Source organism: Notolepis coatsorum (assembly GCF_963971535.1).
Source record: "Notolepis coatsorum genome assembly, chromosome: 17".
NCBI lineage: Eukaryota > Metazoa > Chordata > Actinopteri > Aulopiformes > Paralepididae > Notolepis > Notolepis coatsorum.
Genome location: NC_140181.1, coordinates 54846595 through 54864334, shown reverse-complemented (window position 1 = coordinate 54864334; position 17740 = coordinate 54846595). Strand labels below are relative to the sequence as shown.

At 44.0% G+C, this 17740-nt stretch overlaps 1 protein-coding gene across 1 annotated transcript; it reads left to right on the top strand.

Moving 5' to 3' along the window:
* The first annotated feature begins 6199 nt into the window (after positions 1-6199).
* On the top strand, positions 6200-15095 carry ndufb11 (NADH:ubiquinone oxidoreductase subunit B11). Its single transcript, XM_084333293.1, has 3 exons — positions 6200-6424; positions 9352-9482; positions 14871-15095. Exons 1-3 carry the CDS (start codon positions 6239-6241, stop codon positions 14998-15000), a joined length of 447 nt encoding a protein of 148 aa, XP_084189419.1. The 5' UTR covers positions 6200-6238; the 3' UTR covers positions 15001-15095.
* Positions 15096-17740: the final 2645 nt, after the last annotated feature.

Below are 17740 nucleotides of genomic sequence, written 5' to 3'. Positions count from 1 at the left end.
ACTCGCAAATACACTCAGTTGTAAGCAGTGCGCCTGTGAGCGACCGGAAAATGGAAGACATCAGAACTGCTACAGCCAAAGATGAGCAGCTCTCAGCCTTGAAGAAGATCATCCAATCAGGGTGGCCAGACACTGCAAGACAATGCCCCTCTGCCATCACTGAATATTGGAACCACCGGGATGAAATAACAGAATCGAATGGCATTCTGCTTAAAGGTGAGAAAATCATTGTGCCACACTCACTCAGAGGTGACATGCTGTCACGCATACACACAGGCCACTTCGGCATGGAGAAGTGTAAGCAGCGTGCAAGAGATGTTCTATTCTGGCCAGGGATGTGCAAACAAATAGAGACACTAGTTGGATCTTGTAGCATTTGCCTCGAACGACGCAACTCCATCCCCAAAGAGCCAATGCTGTCACACCCCATTCCAGAGCGACCTTGGCAGGTGATAGCCACTGATCTGTTCAAATGGAACAACACTGACTATATAGTTGCAGTTGACTATTATAGTAGGTATTTCGAGGTAGAAAAAATCACTAGCCTCACATCCACCGCTGTGATTCAGAAACTCAAGGCCATGTTTTCCAGGTTCGGGATTTGTGAGAAATTGCTCAGCGACAATGGACCGTGCTATAGCTCGCAAGAGTTCAAGAACTTTGCGAATACATGGGATTTTGAGCACATCACAAGCAGCCCCCTGTACCCGCAGAGCAACGGGCTGGCTGAGAAAACTGTGCAAACAGCTAAAGCCATCATGGACAAAGCACATGCACAGAGGTCAGATCCATATCTCAGCCTGTTGGAATACCGAAACACACCAGTGGACGGATTCAAGTCACCAGCACAGCTGCTGATGAGCCGATGTTTGCGCTCAATCCTTCCAACCACTGAGAAACAGCTGCGACCAGAACTTGCCTGTCGCAGTGCAGTTCTAGGCAGACGAGAACTGTGCCAAAAACGTCAAAGGCAATACTACGACAGAAATGCCAAACCACAGCCTGCACTGCCAGTAGGAGCCACGATCCGCTTCCAGCAACCAACAGGGTCGTGGAAACCCGCCACAGTCGTCGGTCAAGCAGGGACCCAGCGATCCTACGACGTCATCACGGATGAGGGCCACACGCTCCGGCGCAATCGGCGTCACCTCCTACAGACCACCGAGGGAGATACACGTCACGGAGTGGCAACGGATGGTCAACAGGTCGAGCCTCAGGCCACTGAGACTGTACAGCAGACTGTTGAAAATTCCCCAACTGTGCCACCACAAGGCATTACTACCAGGTCAGGCCGCTTAGTTAAGCCGAGAGACATTCTAGACCTCTGACTATTATTACACTGATGTTGTTAAAAGAAAAGAAAAGATTTTTTTTTGGTTTGTGATAGATGTGATTTGCACTTATGGTGGTATAATGGTGTTATATGGTGTTATAATTAAATGCACTTATTTTGAAAGAAGGGAAATGTGGTATCCTGACGTAATGGTTTCACCCATAAGTTGGTTTAGCCCAGACTCTTGATAATGACGTCAGATACGGTACCTGTCAGTTCATGTATGCAACCCCCAAATGGAAGTAAATAAACCTTGAGCTATAATGTCATTGTGTGGACATTCAGTTCTTTCTGCTATACACTAAGAGTGACAGCCAGAATAGAAACATTACACTGGGTAACTGGCATCATGGAAACCTGGTCCCCAAGCGGGAATCGAACCCTGGACCTTCTTGCTGTGAGGCGACAGTGTTAACCACTACACCACCGTGCCACTATAGAGTAAAGAGTGTGGAGTATAGGAAGCACCACACCCTTCTTGTCGTTTCTCCCAGGCGCCTTGAGGATTCAATGAAGGGTCTACATTAGCCTGTTCATTGATGTGGTTGTGTCCCGACGCATGCATGGTGCTAGCTCGGGGTGTTTCTGATGGGAATCATGCGGGTATCTAGTACGCCTTGGTTGCTTGTGGTTAAAACAGCGTTTTTATAAAGCAACTGGGATGGAGGGTTTGTCCTCTTCCGAGAACCTGTTACTGGTTCTCGACGGGTTCTCGTTCATGTCTGGGGGATGTTAACGGAATAAGATCTGAACATAGGTAGAGGGGTCTCACGCCCTTGGGGTGGGCCGCCGAGCACGGTTCACACCGGCCCGTCTGGGTGGCGCCCTCTTTTCATGTTTTTTGATCGACACGCATATCTGTCCCTTCTCACGGAGTAGGCAGGTCGGCGTGGTTAGGGCACGGGACTGGTTCTGGTCATGCTGGTCCAGGTCAGTTAACCCGTTGTCCGCCGGGGATGCAGATCTGCTGTTCTGGTACCCTGAGGGACTTAGGCTTTTTTCGGGGGAAAAATGCCGGGTCGGCCCGGGGTGTCACAAGGTTAGGCGTTATGGAGACCCTTGTTGGGTACTCTTTTGTACCTGGCACTATCTTAAGGGGCTGGTTCTCTTTTCTTCGCTCCTCTCTCACGCATGGCGGAGAGAGGGCTGTTGGGGTGGTCTTCTGGACCTCCTCTGGTAACCCTGTGTGCTTCCCGAGCCGCCGGGCCCGGTCCGAAGTAAAGTTTCGTTGATACCGTAGACCTGGGATAACCCTTTTTCTTGGGGGTTATAGGAACAACCACGCATTGGTACCAAGGGGGTGGTTGATTCCCTGGTGTGTTGGAGCAGAGTCAACTCCCGGGTTACCCGGTTGAGTGTGCCCCTGCACGTTCATGACGTCTGTCAATCATGTCAGCCTTCTCTGCCTCAACCCCTCTGGGTGGTTTTTTTTTAATGGAGGCTTTGTCATGGTGATCAACAACGCCAGCATACGCCCCTTCCGCCGGGGGGGCTGTTTTCAGCTGACTCCTTTGGCGCCTGTCTCGTCCGCAGTGCTCCAGGCTCAGGTTACAGCCTGCTGCCTGGTTTCCCCGGTGCGCTGCCTGCTTCCGTTGGTTAACCTTTGAGTGCTTACGGCCATGCTGACTGCCTGTGTTTCAGAGTCAGTGTGCCAGGTGGTGTGCTATTGGGGGGAAAGGGCCCGCTCTTGGAGGGGCCCTATCCGAATACGCTGGCGATGTGGGGGGCGGTGTCACTAAGTGACCACCTGGTGGGGTCTTGATGCCTGGCGTCATTGACCTCTCCAGGCCCCCTTTTTCCAGGGGATCCAGTCCCTTCAGTGGGACTGGGTCTTCCTTCGCGCTCCGCTGCTACGGCCTTGCCACGGGGGTTAGGGTTGCTCTTGACCCCGTGATTTTGGGGGCAGTAACAAGGTTGTTCCTTCCGTTCGTTCCCTGGTGGCATGTGGGTTGTGCGTGTGTGTAGTCGTGGGGTCAAGCCACGGTCTGCTCACCCTGTGCGTTGAGTTGCTTGAGTTCCTCTTCGCCTGGTCGGATCCGTCGCCCTCCCGTAAGCCTCCAATAGGGAGGGTATCCTCCATTAGGGTGGGTCGGGGGGGCTCGGTCCTCCCCGGTCTGATGGTTGTGGGGGGCCTCAGCGGGGTGTATTTGTCGGGCTAAGGCTCCCGCTCAGCCCCCGTTGTGCTACTGGTGCTGAGCGAAGCCTTAACGAAACAGAACGTAAGGTTATGTATATAACCAAGTTCTGTGAGTTATGGTGCGCTCAGCACCAGGACGCCGCTGCTGCCCTTGATCTCGCCTTGTGGTGAAAGTTTGGGAAGGAGGCGAGTAGGTGACCACACACCTGCTTATGAAGGTAAGCGGAAGGGGGTGTGGTCAGACGAATATGGGGATGTAAAGGTACATGGTGGAATTTTTTTTATTCAGTGTATGTACACGAAGTGAAGTACAGTGCTACTGGTGCTGAGCGCACCATAACTCACAGAACTTGGTTATATACATAACCTTACGATATTCAATTGAATTTTTGTGACAATGCGCGTGGCGCACGCCTCCCGCGCCGCCTCGAATCCGATTGAAGCGGAAAAGATAGCTTGCCGCTCGGGAGCCGCTCGCGAGGCGCGCTCCCGCTTGCGGCCAGTGTGCCTACTAGCGTCCGTTAACATGGGAGCGGAAGTGAAGAGGCAGCCGCCCGTCCATCCGTCCGTGTTCATTCGTCAGCAGTGTGCCCGTGCCGTCACGCTCTCTGATTGGCCACTGACCATAGCTGTCAACCCTACCGTTTTTCCCGGGATTCTCCTGTTTTTTCAACCCTCTTCACGCCCTGTTCACGGTTCACGTATTGGCACGTATTTTGTACTTATAAATTTTTACAAAATGGCTGCAATTCCCCTCCGTGACGACAGGTGGCAGCAGTGTAGATTAGAACGTTATCACAGGAAGTCAGACCGTTGCGACCCGAAGAAGAACAGCGAGCGGATGTAAGAACAGCGAGCGGATTTGCTCAGAGCTCAGGGGAGAGACTGATGCACCGAGGGTGTCAAATCAACTTAGCCAGTGTCTCTTGATTGCCCACTCTGTGGCTTTTGTCTCTGGAACAAAAGGTTTGCAAATCTTCTGTGGATAAAACAATACAAAGTTACTGTATGTGATGCAGGAATGTGTAAATGTGTTGGAACTTGGTGAACAGCCGTTTGGGGGACCCTGATGTAAACAAGACGAAGGTCTTTCTCTGGTCTGCATCCCCTTAACAATTGTATGTATTGAGCTGTACTGTACTGTACCCATTCTGCAATCTGTTAATAAACTTTTCAATCAATGCTCTGCTCGTCCCCTAAGGTTCACGCGTCCCCTCCTCCCATTCCTCCACGGAAAAGCATGCCTTCACTCACTGACGCTCAATTTCCTGAATGCGATTTATATTTGGTATGACAAATACAGTTACTGGTAACTCGCAGGCATTGCAGAGATATTGAGGAAAAACACAAAATCGCATTGGCTTTTTTTCTATCTCACGTTTCTCTGTAGACACACACACTGTTCCCATAGGTATTTTTTATAGCTTTAACGAGTTGTAGTATTAATATGTAGCCTACAGTGATGAAGGTATAAAGACACTATGGTAATACATTGATTGATTGCTAAATTTAACAGATTGCAGAATGGGTACAATACAGTATTGCGCAATACACAATTGTTATGGGGATGCAGACCAGAGAAGGACTTCCCTCATTTTCAATTCATAACATTTACAGTCAAATCAAATACATTTACAGATTACAACCTTTATTTAATGGTTAATATTTTGATAAAATGTAATTTACTGTATTTTTATAGCATTTACACTTTATAATATTTTATTTTCAGCTTTTATAGTTTCACAAACACATCAAGGCAAATCACAAACACAAAGAAAAAAGAAATAAAAAGAACAATAGTATGTTGCCAGACACTGTCACATCAATGAACAAACATACACCATGTCATATCACCTATACACTAAGGACGCAAGGGGCTGATTCTCTGACATATATACACACATTACATATATACACATACACATATATATATATATATATATATATATATATATATATATATATATATATATATATATATATATATATATATATATATATATATAATATATACACCAGCGCCGCCAATAGATACAAAAAATTAACTAATCAATCTCACAATTTTCTGTAATCAATCTAGATTAATCTAGATTAAAAACAGCATTTTTCTACATAAAACCGAAGCTTGTAACAGATATTTACTTGAGTAAAATCATGGAATTAATGTAAAATCAACACAAAGAAAGTATATTTAGATTCAAAGACTATTTTAATAGCTTTCTTTGAATACAGTTTCTCTCCTGTGAAATACAAATGTTCAACAAAACCATAATTTACATAGCATTTACACTTAAAGTAGGAAAAGTTTACCCTACAACGAATGGCTGGGTACATACATGTTTTGACCAGCAGATGGCAGCGACGAGGCAGCTCCATTGGGAGGGGGCGGGGCCGGGTGGGAGGGGGCGGGATGAGGGGGCGGGGCCAGGAGAAGGGGCGGGGCTAAAACGTGCACGTTTTTTCAAATCCCAATGTTGACAGCTATGCCACTGACATGTTTGCCCAATCGCGACGAGCTGTGTCTTTGCCCATTTCCGCGTCGAACAGCCTGCAAACTACCTGGCGTTCCATCGCCATGCTCTAAGACAAACTCTAACCTTAACCAACTTCGAAAGAGTGCCTAAGCTTAACCAGTGTAGAAACAGGCGTCGGCCAATCAGAGAGCGTCTTGCCAGAAATGCGGCTACGGAAAAAAATGACGCCCGTATTTCTTCATCCTGTTCCGGGTCGACAGTGTCATCCTGCGTAAACCACCGACAACCGACGAAATGCTAACTCGGTTCGCACGGTTGGGTCCTTCTTTATCCCGTTTTCGCCCTAATTCGGCGTGCGGGGCTCGGTTTGTGTCCCAGTCGAAACAAGCAGGCGCTGCTGGATCGGCCACCTTGTCGGATCTACAGCCCGCTCACGCTGCCGAGTCTCACGGACACGGCGAGGTCAGCCCGTACGTGAAGGTGAGTTCGTCCTTAATACCGCAGTCTCGAGGCGGCCTAGATGTAAACAAATTGTGTGAACAGGACATATAGTCACATATTCCACATTGGAAACGTTTTTCTCTCTGTCTCAACACAAAAAGCCAAGTCAGTCTTGGCTGGGTCGTCCGCAGTTTGATTGATTGACAATTTTATTAACAGATTGCAGAATGGGTACAATACAGCTCAATACGACATACAGATAGACAGTACTGCTACATCTAGACATTTATGACATACCAGATTTACAAATACAGTACTGTTTGTGATACAAAAATAGTAAAAAAAAAAATAGTATATTTGATGAAGAAACTGTACACTGCGCGGTGGCTGGCAGCTATTTAAAGTTACGTCAGTTGGTAAATCAGATGATGATTTAGTCCTTTGAAGTTTGAACATCTAGAAAATCGTGGCCTGTCCACAAAATACATTGTCTAGTTGTTCCTACAACCTGCATACCAAAGAGCCTCTAGTTTAGAGTTATATACCACCTGCCTGTCAGAAGAGTCTCTAGTTTAGAATGATGTTATATAGGCTACAACCTGCCTGCCAGAAGAGCCTCTAGTTTAGAGTTATATACCACCTGCCTGTCAGAAGAGCCTCTAGTTTAGATGTTGTAAAACGTACTATCATAAGAGCTTCTAGTTTAGATGTTTTATACAACATGCCTGCCAGAAGAGCCTCTAGTTTAGATGTTCCTATACAAACTAGGCTACCTGCCAGAATAGCTTCTAGTTAGATGTTCCTATACAACATGTCCCGCCTCAAAATGGTCCAGCACTCTGCAGCTAGGTTCCTTACCGGCACCAGAAAGAGAGAGCACATCACACCAGTCCTAGCCTCCCTACACTGGCTGTCAGTCCCACTTAGAATAGACTTCAAAATCCTCCTCCTCACCTTTAAGGCACTATCGGGTGCAGCACCCCTATACATCACCGAGCTCATCACCGGCCTACGCAGCACCCAGGTCACTAAGATCCTCCAACCAGGCTCGGCTGGTCCCCCCTCCCCGCACCAGACTCAAAAAGAGAGGCGATCGCTCCTTCAAGGCCGTGGCCCCCAAGCTATGGAACCAGCTTCCCCTGGAGATCCGATCTGCCCCCTCGCTGGAGACATTTAAGGCCCGTCTAAAAACCCACTTCTATTCCCTGGCCTTCAATAAACCCTGATTCTCCCACACCCTAACTCACACACTCCCATGCAATTTTATCCTGCCCCCTCCCTCTTGTATCTCTTCTTATGCTCCTCTGTCCCCTGTGTGCTACTGTACTTTGTGTTCCCCTATCCGTGTGTTGTCCTACTGTCCTATTCTCTGAATGTACTGTCTTGTCCTGCTGTGCCTTTTTGTATTTTTGTATTTGTGTATTTTATATTAGGACATTGATTTTAAGCTTTGATTGTACAGCACTTTGGTTGGCTCTTGTGCTTTTAAACGTGCTATATAAATAAATTACTTTACTTACTTACTTGACTTAACATGTCTGTCAGAAGAGCCTCTAGATCAGGGGTGTCAAACTCATTTTCACAGAGGGCCACATCAGCATTATGGTTGCCCTCAAAGGGCCAAAGACCGTATAAATGTTAATGTAATGTAAAATAAATAGCTACTCATTTACATATTGTTAAACATGTTGTTTCTGTATTTATTACTTATTCAAGTTATACATATTGCATATGCATTTGCATAGATGTACAAATATATGTTAGCTTATGTTATTTTAACAAATAATTTTAGTTTATCAGAACCCCATATTACTCCATCAATCAATGATCAAACCATTCAAGTAAATAACAAAGAAGAATATCATCAAATACAAGCTATGACATCAAGTTTGTTCAAAACCTTTTTGTCACAGTCAAGAGGGGCAGAACTAACACCTGTGAGCTGCAAAGAACACGTGGGACAGATGTAGCAGATGTTACAAAAACAAATGGCTGCACACAACCTTGCAGAGGCCATACATCCAACTAATGGAAGATAGTTTAATTAACTTTAATTAACAGATTGCAGAATGGGTATAGTACAGTACAGCTCAATACACACAATTGTTTAAGGGGATGCAGACCAGAGAAAGCCTTTCGACTTGTTTACATCAGGGTCCCCCATTTTCAATTCGTAATGAAATTGCTATTATGTGTCTGCATGAACACACAACTGTAACTGTACTCAAAAATAACAATAAGGGTTGTCTCAGTTCACAACTATATTGGTAAAGTTTTGGGTGGGACTTGTTTGCGTCCCTACAGCTTCTTATTCAATTGAGCGAGATGCTCGGTTATGTCACACAGCCAGCTTGCATCTGACAGTTCAGACAATATTTCTTCAACCCTTTGTTACCTATTCCGCCTGGATCTTTTTTGTATTTTGGGCTGTAAAATTGTCAAAGAATGTCTGAGGAGTAAGTGCTTTTGGCTTTTTTCCTTTGTTACTTCATCAATACCTCAGATGTTCAACACACATGTATGTGTAAGAATGTGTAATAACTAAGGCTGTCAAAGCTTTATTAACGCATTAACCCACAATTATTTTAACACCGCTATTTTTTAACCCAAGATTAATGTTAAAAAAAAAAAAATTAACCGGAGCTCTTGGGGGGCCACATCAAATGACGTGGCGGGCCGCATTAGTTTGACACCTATGCTCTAGATGTATCAAACAAAATAAATCTTAAAATATATGTTTTCAATTAACACTTGAGGATTGACCTAAGGGGGAGCAACATGCTTTTGTTAATTGACCATGTGGGTGCGGTTATTGGCCGATGACAATTATTTAAAAAAATGCCAGACATCTGCCAGTCCGGTCTATTAATCTGTCTATCACTACTTAAAACACTTGTTCAAAAGATGGTCTGTAGCTTGCACTGCTGTTATTTTAGATCGTAATCTACCTGTCTTTGTTTTGTCAGAATCCTGATTTCCATGGCTTCTCTGATGATCCTGTGGTCGATGAGTGGAACACGAAGCTGGCCTTCTTCTTTGGCATTTCCATGGCGCTTGTCGTCGGGGGAACCTTCGTCCATTACTTACCAGACCAAGGGTATGAATTTGTTTTTCTACTGTGATCGGTTTTACATTTTCACATCTATGTATGGGATGGCAATGAGCAAGACTTAAGGTGTAGGCCAGAGCAAGATCTAGGCCAGTTGTGTTTCTTTTTCACTCAGAACTACCTATCTATGTGATTGTTGATGTGAAAATGTGTTTAATAATTTAAGTTTAGTAGGGTCCGGCAGCATGGCTCATGATCAGAATATTGCTGATTAAGCCGTTGTCAGAAAGTGGTTTTGTTGTCCAGGACTTGGCGGTAACAACAATGCCGATGTTGCAGTGATATAGACACCATACAGTTGTAGTGCCGTCCTTCGGATGAGATGTTAACCCGAGGTCCCGACTCTGATTGAATTTGGTTAAAGTGGAGCTGAAACGGCATGTAGAGTGAGAGTCTAGCTTCCGTTTTGTGACGCATTCTTTTTTTTGTATTTTATTTTTTATTATTTGTATTTTTCTTTTGCATTATTGTGGGGTTCCCCTGACATTCCTGGCCAAATTCCCAAGCAGGTCTCTGACATCCTAAGCATCCTAATCATCCCTCCCATAACTGGCTGATATATCCATCTTTGTCTCCTGAGCCTTTCAGCCATTGTGTATATGTGTTGTGTGCACCACCAGGCATACAACAATCCCACAATCCCAGTGTATGGCAGCCATTATACAATGGCATGCAAATTTCTCTATTCTGATTGGCTGAAACAGTCAAGTTAGACGTTGTTATTTATCATAACACACGCTCGTGATCCCAGAACCCGCCCCACAACCGAATTACAATCACTCCGCTGTTCGTGGTTTTAGGAATGAAACCAAGATGGCGGACAATAATCTTTATGAATGGATGTACTTGATAGCGTCATAACGACTCATTCAAAAACGATTCTGTCACATGGAATGTGTTAGTTGCTTACACAATGTTGGATTATGTAATTGGTTGGTCATGACTCATTGTTAAACAAAATATAAATCGTGCGAAGTGTGTTGTTAGATGCCATTCGTCAAAAGGACACTCATTTCATTCACTGTTAATAAAATGTTCACTCAATCCAATAACACACGGTCACGCTCACTTCACTGTTAGACCACATGCTTTGAAGCCTTGTTGTTTCAAACTGGTTATGCTCTGGCCCTCTTTCGAAGTCAGTTATGCTTAGAGTTTATCTTTAGAGCAGGGCGATAGGCCACCAGCCCTGATTCCAAACTCTAAGCATAACCGACTTCGAAAGAGGGCCAAAGCATAACCAGTTCGAAACAAGGCAGACATTAATAAAATGATCAATCAATCATTCCAATAACACACGCTCACTTCACTGTTAGACGGCATGCTTTGAAGCCTTGTTGTTTCAAACTGGTTATGCTTTGGCCCTCTTTCGAAGTCGGTAATGCTTAGAGTTTATCTATAGAGCAGGGCGATAGACCACCAGTCCTGATTCCAAACTCTAAGCATAACCGACTTCGAAAGAGGGCCAAAGCATAACCAGTTAGAAACAAGGCGGACATTAATACAATTTTCAAAGCATAACCAGTTAGAAACAAGGCGGACATTAATACAATTTTCAATCAATCAATCAATCATTCCAATAACACACGCTCACTTCATTCACCTCTCTCATTGACGGAACACAGTGTGAGAAGAGCATTTATGCGGGTGAACACCAGGAAGGCAGCTGGCCCAGATGGGATAACAGGACGTATACTTAAGTCCTGTGCTAACCAGCTAGCCCCTGTGTTCACCACCATATTTAATCTATCCCTGGCTGAGTCCGTGGTCCCTGCCTGTTTCAAGGTGTCTACTATAATACCGGTACCAAAGAAACCCTCCCCAACAGGTCTTAATGACTACAGACCGGTGGCACTCACCTCTGTGGTCATGAAGTGTTTTGAGAGGCTGGTTAAGGATTACATTTGTGCCTCCCTCCCCAGTGATATGGACATTGGACCCTATGCAATTTGCATACAGGTCCACTGACTGACTATGCGGTCTCCCAAGTACTGCACAGCACCCTCTCTCACCTAGACTGCCAGAAGGGGGGCTATGTGAGACTGTTGTTCATTGACTATAGCTCAGAGTTCAACACCATAGTCCCCACCAGACTGGTGGACAAGCTGATCGAGCTGGGTCTGAGCCCCGCTCTGAGCGCCTGGATACTGGACTTTCTGAGTGAAAGGCCCTAGGCGGTCAGGGTGGGGGTGGGGGGTCAGACCTCCAACACCATCACCCTGAGTATCGGGTCCCCCCAGGGTTGTGTTCTGAGCCCCCTGCTGTATTCACTATACACACATGATTGTGTGGCCAAGTTCAGCTCCAACTCCATAGTGAAGTTTGCGGACGACACAGTGGTGGTGGGGCTGATCTCTGACAACGATGAGAAGGCCTACCGGGAGGAGGTTGAGGTACTGGAACGACGCTGGTGCCAGGACAACAGCCTGCTCCTGAACATTGGTAAAACCAAGGAGCTGATCGTGGATTTTAAGAGAACACAGCAGGGGACACACACACCACAGGATAATCGTGGTGGACAGGGTGAGCAGCTTCAAGTACCTGGGGGTCCACATCTCAGAGGACCTGACATGGACGACACACATAGACTCAGTCGTAAAAAAGGCGAAGCAGCGCTTCTACCACCTGAGACAGTTAAGGAAGTTCAGAGTATCTGGGAAGATACTCCAGTCCTTCTACTCCGGAGCTGTAGAGAGCATCTTGACTGGAAACATCACTGCCTGGTATGGCAACAGCACGGCACAGGACAAGAAGGCCCTACAGAGAGTGGTGTGCTCAGTCGAGCGTACCACGGGTATTGCACTACCAACCCTGCAGGTCCTATACAACAAGAGGTGCAAATCCAGAGCCTGCAGGATAAATGAAAGACCCTCACCACCCCAACAACAGCCTGTTCATGCTGCTGCGGTCAGGCAAACACCTGCGAACACCAGTAACGAGGACAGAGAGACTTCGGCTCAGCTTCTTCCCCCAGGCCATCAGAGCCTTGAACACTGAACTCTCCACGCACAAGCACACATGAGCACACACACAACACATACACTGTTCACGCTCACACACTAGCAGCCACTTTAACATGAGCACAGTACACACACACTCATGCTGCACAGTCACGCTCACACTTATGGACACTTTACAGAAGGAAAGGTCACTTTAAGAATAGTATAGTAGAGCTTGAGATTGTATAATATAGCATTGTATAGCAGTGTACATAAAGACCCAGTGCCTCATCCGTAGCTAACGGTGTACTGCACTACCACAGGACCTAGCATGTCCTACCATGCTCTGTAAATAACTCATGTACAGATATCGATATGCCCTACTTTGTTTACTTGTTTATTGCACAATGTCGCTCTATTGGTTGGATTCTTATTATATATTATTACTATTGTATTATGCACATCATTGCGGGCAAGACCCCCCGCATTTCACTGTATACCTGTATGCCGTGACAAATAAAACTCTTGTATCTTGTACAATACAGTAAGTAAAGTTAGTGTTGATGCCACGGTCTGAAGGCAAGGCAGCTACATCGATGCAATTATTAAAGACACGAGCAGTACACCAACAAAGCAATCAATGGAGTTTCTTGAACCCTGGTTTGAGACTGGAACTATCCTAAAGAAGCTTTGCCATGGAGATATAAGCTATATGAGAATCTAACCCAGTAGTACAGATTTGTGGCTCCGGAGGCATGTTAATGCCAGACAGTGTAATCGTCACGCAAGGAGCGCATTACAAGAGAATAACCATAACCTCAACACATTAACAAATGTTCACGCAAATTGATAGTCTATTTCAGGAAGATAAAATATAGATAAAAGTTAGAAGATAAAATATACAAGTCTACTTTAGGAAGATAAAATATAGATAAAGGTACTTTAGGAAGATAATGATATAGATAAAAGTCTACTTTAGGAAGATAATTATATAGATACGTCTACTTTAGGAAGATAATGATATAGATAAACGTCTACTTTAGGAAGATAATGATATAGATAAAAGTCTACTTTAGGAAGATAATGATATAGATAAACGTCTACTTTAGGAAGATAATGATATAGATAAGTACTTTAGGAAGATAAACTATAGATAAAAGTCTACTTTAGGAAGATAATGATATAGATAAAAATCTACTTCAGGAAGATAAAATATACATTAAAGTCTACTTCAGGAAGATAAAATATACATAAGTCTAGTTTACGAAGATAATAGCAGGGAAAGCGGGACCAGTGAATGTTATAAGTCAATCATGTTATTAAAACTACTGGTAAACAGAGCTAGCTAGTTAGTCACGTTATTAAAACTAACTGCTGGTAAACGGAGAGCTAGTTAGTAATGTTATTAAAACCAACTATTGGTAAACAGAGAGGTTCATAACCTTTTGATTTGAGTGCAAAACTTTAACCAAAAGTGTGAATGCTTTTATTTTATATTGGCAAATGACCATGGTATAAGCGGGATAATCAATTTGTAGGTGTGCGTTAAAATTTCAGGCACGTTTTTCTTTTTTTAACCACAGTTCTATAGGTCAGTTTGTCTATATGTCGGTTTGTCAATCAGTCGGTTGGTCCCAAAATTGTGTGTCAAAATCTGCAAAAAGGGGGAGTGGCCTATAACAAAAAGGTGCATAACTGGATTCATGTAACATTGCCAAACTTTGTGGAATGTTTGATCATGGGGCAAGGACACGCACACATGGGCACGTCCCCTTGTGTGTGTGTGTGTGTATGCATGCATGCACATATGCTGTCGCAGCTATGGCAAATTAACACAATTTCTTTTTAACCTTAACCCACAAAGGGTGAAAGTATAGCAGCCTGCCTCAGTCAGGGAGGCACAGACAAGATGATGAAGAAGACGTAGCTATTTAGCCTTCACTAGAGGCTTTCATTCTATGCCATTTCTAGATCTGGTGCAAGTCTATCTTTTATTACACTGAGATTGGAATAGGCCTCGCTGTTCAGGCATTGTTTTGGTCATAATCTGACAAGGAATATCAGAGGTCTGGTCTAATTAATAGCCTAGGACAGCATTACTTGCATTACTTTGCATGTGTCCTGAATCAAAGTATAGAAAGGATTGTGTACTTCTCTTATTAATCTGTAGGCCTGCCTACATATGTCTGTCCCTGACTTATAACCTTTCTCTGTCTCTCTCTCTCTCGTTCTGTCTCTCTCCCTCTCTGACTCCCCCCTCTCTGTCTCCCTCTCTCTTTCTGCCCCCCTTTCTCTCTCTCTCTCTGCCCCCCCTCTTTCTGTATCCCCCCTCTCTCTCTGTCTCTCCTCTCTGTCTCTCTCTCCTCCTCTTTCTGCTTTCTGTATCCCCCCCCTCTCTGTCTCTCTGTCTCTGTCTCTCTCTCTCTCTCTCTTGCAGCATGCGTCAGTGGGCCAGGAGAGAGGCAGAGAGGCTGATCAAGCAGAGGGAGGCAGAGGGAGTTCCTGTGATGACAGAAAACTACTTTGACCCCAGCAAGATAGTGCTTCCTGGGGCTGGAGAGGAGTAGAATGTTCTAACAGGAATATGTTTCTTTAAGATCCACCTGTTTCCCTTTTACTGTACATTGTATTTAATTACTGTGTAATAAATATGTTCGATATGTTTGCGTTGCTTTTTTTCCTGGACAATGACCTTTATTAGCAGCTACACAAGTGATTATTTATCAGTCTGTAATTATATTGTTTTGTCATTTGCTCCTTCACTTTCTTCTTCTTGAAGAAATTACAGTCCTCTAGTTTTGAGGCTCCTTTGTTTAAAGGGATAGTTCAATTTATTTTTACCTGAGCCCTATTTGTTACTTAAAAGTCCACAGATAAACCATTTGGTTTTAAAGCTAAAACATGGCACTGACTTGGGTATATATATATTTAAAGGAAATTATAAACAAATCTAGAAGTAATAATTTCTCATGTGTTTCTCATATTTTATATTCAGATGTAATTGTATTGCCTATATGTATGTCTTTCTTCTATTACCCTGCCCATACCTGTACCTCCACTCCCCCATGCTGCTATGATGCCCAAATTTCCCCAAGGGGATCAATAAAGGAGTATCTTATATTGTCTTTTATTGATGCTTCCAAAACCTTTGATCATGTTCATCATAGAAAGTTGTTTGTTAAATTGAGTCAAAGAGGGGTGCCTATCAGAATATGCAAGTAAATTGGGGCAATAGTGTCTCAGCCCTGTTTGGGGTTAGTAATGGTTTCGGACAAGGGAATCTTGTCCCCAGTTGAATCTACATATGGATGTGGAAGATAAGATGGACCTTTATTCATCCCCATAGGGACATCCAGGTGGCATAGCAGCAACAGGAGAAGGAGACGAGAGGTACAGGCAGGATAATGAGAATAAAATATAAATAACTATGCATGTGTACAGCCCACCCTGATATAATATACAGACTCCTAATTCTACCCCAGGTACAAATATAAATAGCCAACCCAGGTTGTACTAATATACAATACTCTTTAATAAGAGCTAGTCCCTGGTATAAATAAAAGTATTAATAAATATGTATACAAATATTATTGAAGGTTTTAATATATGAATGAATTGATAAGTCCTTGTGCAAAATGCTCCAGAGTTTGTGCAGGCTTCATTATTTAGTCAGTTGTAAGCAGTTAACCAAGTGGATGTGGAGCTTGATGACTACTGGCACAAAGGACCAAAGTGATCTGGGTGTCTCATTCGCTCCGCAACCACCTCCAAATTATCCAGTTCGACTCTCACTACAGACCTCCTCACCAGCTTGTTCAGTTTGTTTGTGTCCCTTGAGTTGGCGTGACCGCTCCCCCGTGTTGTCCAACCAGTCCAGTTTATTGGACTCCGCCCATCTGTGTCCCAATCTAGCACTGAAACCCTGGTCCACTCACATCCCGGATCGACTATTGCAACGCTCTCCTCATTCAACTACACTGGCTCCCTGTGCACTACCGGATCGATTACAAAAACCTTCTACTCACCTTCAAAGCCCTCCACAATCTAGCCCCCATCTACATCACTGACCTCCTCCAGGAGTACACCCCCTCCCGCACCCTCCGTTTATCCTCTACTGGACTTCTATCGCTTCTATCCATCCCCAGCTTACGCCTCAGCACCATGGGTGCTCAAGCTTTCAGCTCCCAGCCCCCACATGTCCGACAGTCTCACTCCATATTAACACTTAAATCCCAACTAAAAACCCATCTGTTTAAACTGGCATATTCACCATAACCTGTGTCACTGTTACTTCCTGTTTTTTTTGTTTTTAACTTTGACTTGCCAAGACCACTATTTTTTACTTTGACTGTCTTGCTTTGTTTTTATGACCTGTAAGGTGACCTTGGGTGTCTTGAAAGGCGCCCCCAAATCAAATTTATTATTATTATTAGGGCTGTCAGTTTATCGGTTAATTAGATTAATTAATTACACAGCATTATGAAAATTAACTCAAAATTAATAAATAAAAAATGTATAATTTGTTTTATCTCATTCATTCCATAAGGACGTATAATACACATTTACAGACTTTTTTTTTTTTTTTAAATATGATTATAGAATATCAGGCATAAAATGGTTATGCGATTAATTAATTACAAATCCTGTAATTAATTAGATAACAAATTTTAATCGCCTGACAGCACTAATTATTATATTATTGAACGTCTGTAATACTGGGTGCATGTTTTAATCCCAGTAGTCTCCAGCAGCTGTGTAGAACCAAAGAGGATAAATGTCTAAAATGTTCTGATTATAATTTGTCTGATAATAATCTTGGTGTTTGTAATAAGGACAAATATCTTGCACATTTTATTGCAGGACAAATGACAGATGATATTTAAATTCTGCATGATGTATGCACAAGCAAACATTCTCACATACGTTTAGTACCATACATGGTACTACCATACATGTCGAAATACTTCCCAAAGGTCAGTGAATACCACGACCACAACACCAGAGGGAGCTCCACAAATCATGTACAACTCAGATTCGGCTCAAACAAGGGACTAAACACGTTTCGCAATTATGCCACAAAAATGTGGAACGCCCTACCCACAGCCGTAAAAGAATGTGAATCCCTACCCACCTTCAAAACCGCTCTAAAAGAGCACCTACGGGAGGCTGCAATTCGAAACTGGCCCCGGTAAATGTCCAAACCCCCCCTACCCAACCCCCCCCCCAATGTACAGTTTCCTCCCCCTCAAATGTATATAGTCTCTTTTAGAAACTCTGTCTGTAAATAAACAGTAGGCTATTTGTATA

What these genes read in the sequence shown, in the direction of transcription:
- ndufb11 (XM_084333293.1), top strand. Translation starts at nt 6,239, where the DNA reads ATGCTAACTCGGTTCGCACGGTTGGGTCCTTCTTTATCCCGTTTTCGC. An exon ending in AGGTCAGCCCGTACGTGAAG is followed by an intron (nt 6,425 to 9,351) that starts GTGAGTTCGTCC and finishes TTGTTTTGTCAG; the next exon opens with AATCCTGATTTCCATGGCTT. An exon ending in CATTACTTACCAGACCAAGG is followed by an intron (nt 9,483 to 14,870) that starts GTATGAATTTGT and finishes TCTCTCTTGCAG; the next exon opens with CATGCGTCAGTGGGCCAGGA.